Raw genomic sequence first — 13,105 nt, 5'->3', positions numbered from 1 at the left:
CTGGAGCACAGTGCTTCCGATACCCAACTCCCTCAGGCATTCCAGAAGGATACCATGGTCAATGGTATCGAAAGCCGCTGAGATGTCCAAAAGCACTAACAGGGACATGCTACCCCCATCCATGCCCAGACGGAGATCATCGACTAAGGCGACCATGGCAGTCTCAACTCCATAGCCCGCCCGGAAGCCAGTTTGAAATGGGTCCAGAAAATCCGTTTCGTCCAAGATCGCTTGAAGCTGGAAGGCAACTGCCCTCTCGATCACCTTCCCTAAAAAAGGCAGCAGTGAAACAGGTCGATAGTTGTTTCGAATCAGGGGGTCTAGAGAGGGCTTTTTTTTAGCAGAGGTCTAACTACTGCTAATTTTAAATTAGATGGAAATCGCCCTTCACTAAACAATGTATTAATTATGTGCCACAGCATAGATGTTACCGCAGACACACACCCCCCGCGAGCCGTCAGCCATGAAGGACAGGGATCGAGAGAGCATGTCGTCTTCCTAACATTTCGAAGAATCTTGTCCACATCCTCAGTATTCACAAACTCAAAATGATCCAGTTTAATAGAGTCCACGGAAGCTCTGGATACCTCTCTTATAGGTTCTGAAGAAGTACTGGCATCGAGATCAGCCCTTATCCGAGAGATTTTATCCGCAAAGAAGTTGTTAAATTCGTCACAGCAGGCCTTAGATGGTTCTAATATAGGGTTCGAGGAGGGAGACAACTGGTTAAGCTCCCTCACTACCCTGAACAGCTCTGCCAGACGCGACTCCGCGGACGCAATACGTGCAGCACAAAACGAATGTTTTGCTGCACTTATTGCCACTCCATAAGACCTCAAAAGAGACTCAAGGAGTGTCTTGTCGGCTAAGTGCTGGTGTCTTCACCAGTTGTGCTCTAGTCGTTGCACAGCCTGCTTCCTTTCCCTGAGATCTTCTGTGTACCAGGGTTGCTTGTTGGAAGCAGGCCGGAAAGGACGCTTGGGAGCGATACTGTGTATAGCCCTGGAGAGAGCTTTATCCCAGGTGTCAGTCAGGGCATCAACAGAGTCGCCGTCAGTTCCAACCATATAGCCCTCTAGGGCTTCTTGGAACCTTTTGGGTTCCATCAGCCTTCGAGGGTGGACCATCCTAATAGGTCTTCCACCCCCGGGGGGGATTTGGGCAGAAGCCTTTAGTTGAGCCTCAACCAGGAAATGATCCGTCCATGATAGGGCAGAGATATTACATATCTCTACCCACGGAGTGCCCATGTCTGTACTAAAGACAACATCGAGTGTGTTACCAGCGCAATGCGTGGGCCCTGAGATTAATTGGGACAGGCCCATGGCAGTCATGGTAGCCATGAACTCCTGAGCCGCACCTGTTGGACCTTGACTGGCCTCGAAAGGGATGTTGAGGTCCCCCAGGACCAGAAGCCTAGGGGACTCCAACACCAGTTCCGAGACCAGCTGTGTCAGCTCGGCTAGGGAGTCTGTTAGCCCACGGGGTGGATGGTAGACCAACAGGATCCCCAGACTGTCCCTAGCCTTCAGGGTCAGGTAAATACACTCGATATAGTCTGTTTTCCGGATGGGGTTCCTGGTCAAGGTCAAGGTGTTTTTATGGACTATGGCAACACCTCCCCCCCGCCCACCTAACCTGATCTGGTCCTTGACTGAGTACCCGGCTGGAAGGGCCTGTGCCCACAATGCCTCACTCTCAGGCCCCAGCCAAGTCTCAGTAATGCAAGCCAGGTTGCAGTTCTTATCCTGAATGAGATCGTAAATTATGTGGGTCTTGTTTCTGACAGACCTGGCATTGCACAGGAGCAGAGACAGGGTTTGTGGTACAGTTGGACTGACCCTCAGTTCTCTTTGGCTAGGAGGGTGGATGGAAGGAGAGATAGATATTAAGTATCGATCTCGCCTTCCTTTCCGTTGTGGTTCCACGCTCCTACCGCTGTATCTCCCCTTGCCCCACACTACTCCAATAGGAGCTCCGATTACACCATCACAATCACCAACCACCTCCCCAAGCAATCCACACCCCATGTCCGTTCTCTCTCCCCCTAATGACATCAAAAAACCACAGCAGAGGAAGACTAGCATTGACGTCATTCCCCTGCTGCTATAGCTCAGCTAGCAATACACCAACTGCAAAGATGTGGTGGTGCAGTTGTTAGAGTGCTCCTCAGGAGTTGCACTGCTGTGCAGGGATGGCAAACAAACAGTCCTGGGGCACAACACACACACAAGCAGCGTCTTTTTGGGAAATCTCCCAAAAAACTATATTAAAAAGGGTTTTTTTTACATTTTTTGACAGTTCAAAGATCTTTGGGGGCCACAAAAGTGAGGCTTGAGGGCACATGCGGCACACAGGACACACTTTCCCCAACCCTGCTCTCCATAGTGTAGACCGGTTTTGGCAAGTTGCAACTCCCCAGATGTTGTTGAGACTGCAACTCCTGTCATTCCTCACCGTTGGCTTTGCTGGCTATAAGCCTGATGGGACCTGCAGTCCAGCAGTGTCTGGAGTGGGACATGTTGCCCATCTGGAGAAGACTCCTGCCTGTGTTAGTACACGATTTCAAGGGAGATCAGCAACTTGCAAGGGGCGCCTATGCCATGTTTTGCAGCCTACTAGGAAAGTTCTCTCTAGCTATAAAAGTTGGGAAGTTGTCGGTATTTTTAGCTACGGCTGAAAAAAATAAAATAAACAATGCATAATTAATGAAGCTGCAGAAGAAAAAAATGCTGGATGTGTTGCACTTTTCATGTGAAACCATTTGTGCTGATTCTGGGTGCGAGACTTGAAGCAACAGCTTGGCGGGATATTTTTACCTGTTCCCTGAGACTTTAATTTACACTTCTGCAGCTCTGAGAAGTCAAGATGTGCCCTTGCAAATGAAGATGCTACCACAGACAGAGAGAAAGAGAGAGAGAGAGAGAGAGTTTTTCAAATCCAAGTTGCACAGAACTCCTTCATTTTAGCCCGATGTCAAGGGTATAGCAAGATTCCATATTCAGACAGAGCTGTCCCAGTTCTTGTTCATATTTAAACTCTCTTAGTGCAGGAAAACCATGTTCTGTGACCAAATAGATTTCTGCAAATAGGATACATAGTGGATTTAAATGAGCCTCATTGATCATGGTTTTTCAGATGCATTTGACAAGTATTGGAGTGAATAAAGAAATGCCTGCACTCATTTGGAAAAGTTGAGGTTTGGAGCCTACATCTCCCCGAATCCCCTAATAAGCATAGCCTTGATGGATCGTGGGATCTACAGTCAAAAACAGGATGCAAAGGGATCTTGCAGCACCATTGAGACTTGCTTAGCAAAAGAGGTTGTAGTGGCATCAAACTGCATTAATTCTGCAGTGTGGTAGCATCAGCCACCACTTTAGTCCAGCATGCTGGGTCCTGAGGCCCAAAAGTAACTTCCCCCAAAAGTTCTGGGATCTTTGCACCTTCCACTGAAAGTCCAAAGCAGGGAAAACCTTCCGCATCGATTCTGCAAATTCCTTGGAACCAGGCGAAGTGGTTGCTAGGTGACTACTAGAAAGCCTCATTAGCGGCTGGGAAAAAAGGAGAGAAAGAGTAAAAGGAAAAGAAGGAAGGTGTCAGGAGGAGAGGAAGGGGGTGAGGAAATGGCAATGGGGCCGGTGGGGAGCAGCAGGTGTGAAGGTTTGGCACTTTTCTCTAGGGCTGTCGTACAGTTTCTGTTCTTATGGTTTCCACCTGTGGGTCCATGGAAACAGGTTGTCTACATTTCCAGCACTTCCAGCCACCCCTCATTTTCTCCTTGCAGGGGTCCTCAGCCTCCTTTAAATAAAGGGGTTTTCAAGGAGAAAGAAAACCATACAACCATCAGAGTTGGAAGGGACTCCAAGGGCCTTGCAGGAAGACATAGTTAAAGCAATAGCAATGGCAATAGCATGTACGTTTCTATACTGCTTAGCAGTGAACTCAGCACTCTCTAAGACAGTTTACAGTCAATAAGCCAGTTGCCCCTAACAAGCTGAGACTTGTTTTACTGACCTATGAAAGGATGGAAGGTTGAGTGGACCTTGGAGCCCTGCCTGGGATTGAACTCACAACCTTGTGGCTGCAGTATCAGTATTCAGCCACTGCACTGTCAGCACTCCTGGATGCCCATTCCACTTTTGCTTAAAGACCTCCATGGATGGAGAGTCCGCCATTCTCTGAAGCAGTCCATTTCACAGTCAAACAGCTATTAGGGTGAAATATTCTCCCTAAAATTTAAGCAGACTCCTGATTCAATGCTGTGACCCATTGCTTTGACTCTGCCAGCACCAGCACAGCTTGGGAAAGCTACCTTTTGGGCCACTGGCTGGAGAATTCTTGGAGCTGTAGAGGAAAAAAGAAAAAAGTAATAGAATAGAATCATAGAGTTGGAAGAGACCCCAAGAATGGCCACCCAGTCCAACCCCATTCTGCCACGCAGGAACTCTCCATCACAGCACCCCCGACAGATGGCCATCCAGCCTCTGCTTAAAGACCTCCAAGGAAGGAGACTCTACTACAATCTCCGAGGAAGGAGTGTGTTCCACTGCCGAACAGCCCTTACTGTCAGGACATTCCTCCTAATGTTGAGGTGGAATCTCCTTTCCTGTCGCTTGCATTTATTGCTCCATTGTGTCCTATTCTCTGGAGCAGCAGAAAACAAGCTTGCTCCATCCTCAGTATGACATCCTTTCAAATATTTAAATAGGGCTATCATATCATCTCTTAACCGTCTCTTCTCCAGGCTAAACATACATCCAGCTCTCTAAGTCTTTCCTCATTAGGCATGGTTTCTAGACCCTTCACTGTTTTGGTGGCCCTCCTTTGGACACACTCCAGCTTCTCAACATCTTTTTTGAATTGTTTTGCCCAGAACTGGACACAGTATTCTAGGTGAGGCCTGACTAAGGCAGAATAGAGTGGGACTATTACTTCTCTTGATCTAGACACTATACTTCTATTGATGTAGCCTAGAATCGCATTGGCCTTGTTAGCTGCCACATCGCACTGTTGACTCCTGTTCAACTTGTGGTCTACTTGGACTCCTAGATCCCTTTCACATGTAGCCTCATTAAGCCAGGTGCCCCCCCCCCCCATTCTATATCTATGCACTTAGTGGGCCCTCCACATATGCTGGGTTTAGGGGCACAAGGCTCCCATGGAAGTGGAAAAACACATATAATTCTTCTTTAAATCTAAGAGAACACCTCCCTAGGATTTTCTTGGTCCCCTGGTGTAACTCTATGGTCAGCATCTGTTGGAGGGAATAGAATTGCGCTCGAGGACCTACAAATGCCTAGAGAAGTGCCTCTCTAGGGACGTTTGGGGGAGGTTAACCATAGAGTCGCACTGGAGGCTGTAGAGATTCCTGGAGAGAACATATGGATCAAATCCATGAATAATCAAATCTGCAAAAGTCCAATGTGGAGAGCTGACTGTATTTCCAAGCTCTGGGCATGGGGCAGCTTCCCCGCATGTTCCCCACCTGCTCCACTTCTTTGGTCCCTTTGCATTTGACCAACAGCCCTCCGACTCCAGATGAACAGAGGCTTCCAAATGCCTTGCCTTCTGCAGGTGTTTCCAGGACAGGCTGCTTGCTGGTCCCTTGAAGCCATGCCTTGTCTCCTTGGCAGCTGCAGAGAGAGGCTTCTTTTTGGCTCATTGGGGCCAGTCTATAAATAGTGCGGCAAGACAGCTTGGGTTCCCATAAGGGCCCCTTTGTTTCCCTGGTGAGCCATGTGAGCTTCCAAGGGCTGGCTTCTCCAGCAGATCAGGGCACTGCCCTTCTTTCACCAGCTCTGCTGCCCAGGGCATCTCTTTTCTTAGGGACAGGGAAAAGAGCATGATGTGGGAGCCAGGTAGAGGCACAAAGAGGCCAAGGACAAATAAATGTGGTGCCCTTTAGCCAAGATAGCCAGCATGGTGTCGAATAAGAGAATCCTAGCGCTGGAAGGGACTCCAACCTCCTTCTACCATTCAGAAAAAAACCATCCAAGCCCTCCTCCCATCCAGCCACTGTTTAAAAACCTCCAAAGAAGGAGACGCAACCATCCCCCAAGGCAGCAGATTTCACTGACCGACAGCTCTTATTGTCAGGAAGATCTTCCTAGTGTTTAGGTGCAATCTCTTTTCTTGTAGTAGTTTCAGCTTTGGACTACAACTCTGGAGGCCAGAGTTTGAATCCCTGCTCTGCCATGGAAACCCACTGGGTGACCTTGGGGAAGTCACACTCTCTCAGCCTCAGAGAAAGCCTAGGGCAAGCCCCCTCTGAACAAAAATATTGCCAAGCAGAGCTCTCCTCTGGGCCCCACAACAAACTCCAACTCCCAGAATTCCATAGCCTTGAGTCAGGGCAGTTAAAGCGGTGCCAGACTGGATTATTTCTCCAGTGTGGATGCAACCTCAATTTGATCTCCTCCTTTTCTGGTCTGCTCTGGGTTCCATCAGAGGGTCTGCAGCAGGAGACCCCCTTCATGCTCATGCTCAAGGAGGGAAGGGGGCAGATTTCCTGGCTGTCCCATTGAGGCCTCCCTCTTTTCAGGACCCATCAGGCAGGCTTGCAAAAGACAGATGTCAGGCATGGGGATCAATGGCCTTGCTTGCAAAGAAGCCCAGTGGGACCGGGGAGCTGGGGGTCAGAGGTCATCTTCCAGATGGCAGCACGTGTGCGATGCGCAAAAGTGGTGGCGGGCCCAGGCACTTGTAAAGTGGACAGAAGTAGGGGGTGGGGGGACACACTTCAGGGGCACTTCCCCAGCAAGACAGGTCAATGAATCAAAGCAAGGGCTCCCCTGCCCATCTCACAATCCTTTCTCCAAAGGAAAAGGGGTCATAAAATAAAAGAAATACAGGATGCCTCTACACTGTAGAAACAATGGAGTTTCACACACACACACACACACACACACACACACACACACACACCACTTTAAGTGGAAGTTGCACTTGGAGGTCTCTGTGCTGCCAGCTTCCTTCCCGCATCCATGGACCACCACAGGAGGAGGGTGCTGAGGTCCGAGTTGCCATGGTACTTACCTAGCACCCTGTTGCCATGGGTACGGTTGGCCAGGAACGAGGCGGATGGGCTTAAGATAAGCTTAGATGTGGGTTCAAACTCCCCAACCCATCTGTCAAGGGAGGCGGCGGACTCTTCTCTGTTGCTAGTTGTGCCTGAAAAGATAACGGCTCCACTAAATCCACTTCCTTTGGTACCCAAGTTGTCCTGCCAGGGTTTTGGACATCCCAGTATCGCCAGCCAGTCAGAGGTGGAAAGGTTTCTCCTGATGGCTCCAATCAGAGACTGGGAAGAACGTGCCTTAAGGGACTGGCGTAATTCTGTGGCTCCTGGTAGTGTCCGTCTCATTGAGGGAATGGATTCACCTGGAGTGGGTTCACTACCACATTTCTATGTGTAAACCACCTTGACAGGCATGGCTGGTAAAGACTCAAGAGAGAGCCTTCTCAGTGGCAGCCCCAGGATCTCGAACCCAGGCCCGTAGCTAGGCCTTTAGGGGCCCTGGGGCAGAAAGTACATTTGGGGCCCCTATATTTTTTTATATCCTGAGTCCTACCGCGAGCCACGGGCGCCATCTTGGCACACCACTATTTACATGGGGCGCGTGTCGATGACATGGCTCATGCGCCATGTCCAAATGGTGCAGCGCACGACGGACGTCACAGCGCCTCTCCAGAGTGCTTATGCTGCCTCTGTTGCAGTGGATAAAGGAGCCGCATGTCGTGGCTCGGTTGTCATAATTTTCTACCACCAAACCGGGACAAAATGTAGCAAAAATGTAGTATAAAATTTACCCCAAAATGTAGGACAAGATTTACCCCAAAATATAGGACATTAAAAAAATGGAGGACATAAACAACTAAAAGCCAAAAACATTAATTTTTTTAAAAAAGTAATATAAATTCTTATATTGTGGAGATCTTGTTGCACCTCTGAGATTAAATGCATCTGAGGAAGTGTGGCAGGAGGCAGCGGTGGAGGAGAACCAAGGTTCGATCCCTTCTTTGGGCATAAAAAACTCACTGGGCTTGTGTCACACTCTCTCAGCCTTAAGGGAAGAGAAATTCCCTCTGAACAAATCTTCCAAGAAAACCTTGGGGCAAGTCACACTCCTTCAGCCTCAGAGGCTGGCAAAGTCAAACCCTCTCTGAACAAACCTCCCAAGAAAGGCAAACTCTCTGAACAAAGCAAGAAAGCCCACTAGGCATGTAAGTCACACACTCTCAGCCTCAAGGAAAGACTGGCAAAGGCAAACTCTGAACAAACCAGGATGTTTTGAAATTCCTCCTGGGCGGAAATGTAGGACGTGTCTTGGATAAAGGATGCCATCTGGTCACCCTGCTAAAATGGAGGACATTTTGACATTGCTCCTGGGCAGGGCTGAAATGTAGGCCGTGTCCTGGATAAAGGAGGACATGTGAAATTCCTTCTGGGCAGAAGTGTGAAATGTAGGACGTGTCCTATAAAAGTAGTCCAAAAAGAGTTAAGCTTTGAGCTCTGGGCCCCACAACATATGTCAACTCCCAGAATTCCATAGTCTTGAGCCAGAAAAACACTTAAGCTTTTATATCTGGGCCCCACAGCATGCTCCAACTCCCAGAGTTCCATAGCTTTGAGCCAGGAAAACACTCAAACCTTGATATCAGGGCCCCACAACATGCTCCAACTCCCAGAGTTCCATAGCTGTGAGCCAGAAAAAGAGTTAAAGCGCTGCCAAAAACCCGGTTATTTCTCTAGTGTGGATGCAGCCTGATGCAGCCTCTCATCTGTCCGTCTGTCCCTCCCTCTCCTCCAGAGAGGCCCCACATGGCCAGGACTCCAGTCTTCCTGACTTCCCTGTTGTTGGAGGAGAGAGGCTGGGTGGGCCATGCAGGGAAGACAGAAAGAGACTGGCGAGGCGAGGCGAGGGAGGGCAGTGCAGGGCCCCCTTTGAGTGGGGGCCCCAGGGCCTCGCCCCGCCTGCCCTCCCCTAGCTACAGCCCTGCAAGTCGAACCCCTTTCCCTGGGAGGTCAGAATGGCCCCAGTCCTGCCATCCTTCCATTAGGGCTTCAGGCAAAGAGTTCTTCCCCTGATAGGCTTTTAGAATGGAATTTATAAATACAAGTTTAGCATCCTGCTGGGAATGTTGTAATTCTCATTGTGTGAAGTAGGATTGTGCTATCGCTTCCCCTACCTTCCCACTGTGCAGTCCCTGGGAAAAGATGTGCGATCCACACCCCAACGCCTCTTTTAGTTCCACAAACACTTCTTCACTTTGCCTCTCTCATACTGCACAGTTATCACATTTATTCACTTGGCCTCTCTCTTTCACACTGCACAATTGTAGCATTTCGGCCTCATTCCCACTTACAAAAAAAAGTGGTTTGCAATCCAAATCGATGGATCGATTCGACAACGGAGCGTGATTCCCACTACATTTGCCCCAATCGCATTTTTCCCTGTAAAATAACCCACTTGTGGTTCACATTCACAAACTAATTGATTCAAAATGGACCCGCTCTGGCCAGTCAAAAGGCAAATTTAAATCGATTCTGATTCGCGTCTGGTTCATGATTGCGCAGAATCGATTTATTCAAAAAGACGTGGAAAACATCAGCGTTAAAAAGAGGCAGGTTAAATGGGTCTAGCGCATGCCCCCCCCCCTGAATCGCTTCAGCAAATTGATTCAAGTGGGAACCAGGGCCATTTGAACTGATTCAAACCGATTTGCGATCCGGTTTAAAAGTTAGTGGGAATTAGGCCTTAGATTCCTTTCTAATGGTCTCAGCTGCATCTTGTGGAATACATGGAACTGTAGTTTAGAACTCTCTGGCAGGGAATTCTTAGTATCCCTCATTAAACTCCAAATCCCAGGATTACGTAGGATGGGGCCATGATAGTTAAAGTGGGACCGTTGTGCTATAACTGTGTTGTGTTCAGATACAAGAGCTCCCTTGCTTCTCTGGAGGATAAAGCCCTTCCAAACCCTGTCAAGCAGCTAGTCCTTCAACTTCTTGCTCTCCATGTCTCTCTGTGTCTTTGCAGGACAAAGAGGCCGCTGCAGGTGCAAGTGTCGGACTGCATCCAGGCCAGCCTGAATGGACGCAAGAGGCTGGTGTCGGTGGAGACCCGCGAAGGACAGGCCACACCAGACTTCGCCAAGAGCCAGGACGGTTTTGTCCTCTACTGCCCAATAAGATGATGAGCGCAGCTGGGGGTTGCCCTGGATCTGCCTGGACTAAAGATGCAGAGAACTGGAAGAGGCCTGCAATTCTAACTAGCCGTGAACTTCCCCTGCAGCATATTTCTTTTCTTAGTCTCTTTGGCTGCATCCACACTGGAGAAATAGCTCGGTTTGGCACTTGCCTTGGCTCAAGGCTATGGAATTCTGGGAGTTGGAGTTTGTTGTGAGCCCAGAGCGGAACAAACTCCAACTCCCAGAATTCCATAGCCTTGAGCCAAGGCAAGTGCCAAACTGGGTCATTTCTCCAGTGTGGATGAGTTGAAGTAGACACAGATTCAGCCCTCGCACTGCTCAGTCCAATATCCCTCCACCTTGATATCCCATTACAGCCCTTTTGTTATGAGTCAGGGATGGAAGAATTATTTATTCATCCCTAGGTCACAAAATGGGTTTCTCCGCAGTCAGGAAACCCTGTAATAATAATAATAATAATGATAATAATAATAATAATAATAATAATAATAATAATAATGCACCAGGGAGAATTTTTGTGTCATTTTTTCCTGATATTTGATGTGCCAAAGTGTTGGGGATGAATTCAACTGTGAAGAAAAGCATATCTTTTTGTTGTTGTTGTTGTTGTTGTTTTGGCACTCAAAACATGTTTTCTGTGCAGAAAGTTATTTTTCTTCCACAGAAGATGCTTCTTTTCCTGCGTAGGAACCCTGTTTTGTTTGGAGAAAACAGAATTTTGCACACACACAAAACCACATGCTTTCCTCCAGAGACTAATTCCTGCCCAACACTTCAGGACGTTCAGATACAGAGAGAATGCCATGGAGGAATATTTGTTTTTCGCCAGAAAACTAGTGTAATTATTCATTTTCTGAGGACAAAATAATTGAGTGTTTCCAACGCTATCATGAATATTCAGGTAAAACCTGGGTCAACACAGTGAAATCTTTGACGCAGCCCAGGAATGGCCACCTTTTATGGCAGAAGTGGGGAAGCCTGGCCAATGGCCTCCACCTCCTTTTCACCCCGTTTCTCTTGGACACCCCTTTACTTCCCCACTTCTCTGAGCCTTTCCTGATATAAAGGGGCAGATAAATTGGGTTCCACCTCAAGCTGTCTCAAATGTTCTTAGTCCCCCAACTTTTCACAGATGAAAACTGGAACACATGTGGCCAAGAAACATCAGAGTGTGGTCAAAGTGGCAGATGTTATCGATGCGGAAGAAGACACAAGCTAGAAGATGCTGCAGATGTTTCCTTTTCCCTAAGCCTCCTGGGAAGGGCAAGACCCTGCTCCTCCTCTCCTCTTCCTTCTGCTTTATTTATTAGTTTTGTGGTCCGTAATACCATACAACATATAGAATAATATAATACAACATATATAATAAATCCTTACTAAATATTACCATTATTACAGCAGATACTCTCCCCCCATTTGCTGAGATAACTGAGCACAAACTATTTTTGCATTGTTAATTCAGTTTGTAGCAATTGAAGGAATCTGAGGACAAAAGGGGAAAGAGAAACTGGGACCTTTTAAACCTTGCTGAAAAAGTAGGATGACAGGATTAAATAGACTGTCCCTGTCAGATTGGGACATTTGGAGTGTAGGAATGTCTTCCAGTAGGAGTTCCCAATGGGAAAACCAAGAGGAAAGAGCCAAGAAGAGGAAGCATCAGGTCCACCAGGCAGTGGACGATGGTAACTCCCAACACAAGGAGGTAGTGATTCCCCAGGTAGTGGTAGCCATGCTCTTTCTTCAGGAGATGCTTTGTGTGCTTGCATGGAGCCACTTTGATGCTGAAATGAGCAAATGAAGAAGTCATTACTTGTATGCCAAGTTCAGGTGTTCATCTGCCAGGCTGGTGGCGGCTGGGGACCCCCCTATCAATGGGGTGCTAACTCTGCTCTGGGTTTCATCCTGAACTTTAAAGGAGCTATCCACAGAACAGAACCTGTTTTGTGGATTCCATTTGGCTTCTTGGAGCCTCTTTTAAAATTCAGACTAGAACCCAGAACATTTTCACTATAACTGTTGCAAGTAATGTAGTTACCTGTTGCTAGTTACTTTTTTTTTTAACTGCCAGTGAGGTAATAATGATGTGTTTTAAAATAAATTGAACAAGCAGGAATGAAATGTCTGGTGTAAAGAGTAGTATCTCCTAGTTAATTTCCAAGGGTAATTTTTCGTAGGCATTTTAAGGCATTTTTACAGGGATTCTTTCAAGTGTTATGCCATTCTCCTTTCAGTCCCAAAGTGTTCCTACCAAAAAGTAATGGAAAGTTCTAAAAATGTAAAATGAGTTTTAACCGTTATTTCTTGCTCATCAGTCCTTGTCATGGTAATGGCCACAAATTGCTTTTCGCATGGTAGGATGGGGTGACTTTTTAAAGGAAGTACAGTAACTGTCCAAGCTCTTGGAAAGAGGTATGGCCTATGAGGAATGACTTAGGGAGCTGGGGATGTTTAGCCTGGAGAAGAGAAGCTTGAGAGGTGATATGAAAGCCTTGTTTAAATATTTGAAGGGATGTCATATTGAGGAGGGAACAAGCTTGTTTTCTGCTGCTCCAGAGAACAGAAACCGGAACAATGGATGCAAGCTACAGGAAAAGAGATTCCAGCTCAACATTAGGAAGAACTTCCTGACAGTAAAAGCTGTTTGACAGTGGAAGACATTCTGGTGGAGACTCCTCCTTTGGAGGTGTTTAAACAGAAGCTGGATGGCCATTTCTCAGGAGAGCTGCAATTGTGTCTTCCTGCATGGCACATTCAAGTAGGATCAAGATGGATGCAAAGCCAGGACCATTCCAGATCCTGAGATTTCTGAGCCAAAACCTAGGGATGGCCCCTGGCGATGCGACAACAACTTGCAACCACTTGATTGAAATCAGTTAAGCTTTGCAAACTG

General features: G+C 47.6%; 1 protein-coding gene across 1 annotated transcript in view; it reads left to right on the top strand.

The window, feature by feature from the left end:
• The window catches only part of LOC149310171 (unconventional myosin-Ig-like), a 56,840-nt gene extending 44,299 nt beyond the window's left edge, over nucleotides 1-12,541 (top strand). The window contains exon 22 of the mRNA XM_089533842.1: nucleotides 10,044-12,541. Coding sequence (XP_089389968.1) covers nucleotides 10,044-10,200 — 157 coding nt within the window. The 3' untranslated portion in view covers nucleotides 10,201-12,541. The remainder of the gene's footprint in view (nucleotides 1-10,043) is intronic.
• Nucleotides 12,542-13,105: the final 564 nt, after the last annotated feature.

The sequence above is a fragment of the Sceloporus occidentalis genome, unplaced genomic scaffold (genome assembly GCF_023333645.1).
Source record: "Sceloporus occidentalis isolate IW3139 unplaced genomic scaffold, rSceOcc1.0.p SCAF_7, whole genome shotgun sequence".
NCBI lineage: Eukaryota > Metazoa > Chordata > Lepidosauria > Squamata > Phrynosomatidae > Sceloporus > Sceloporus occidentalis.
The sequence above is the reverse complement of the archived record's forward strand: the minus strand, read 5'-3'. Positions and strand labels throughout refer to the sequence as shown.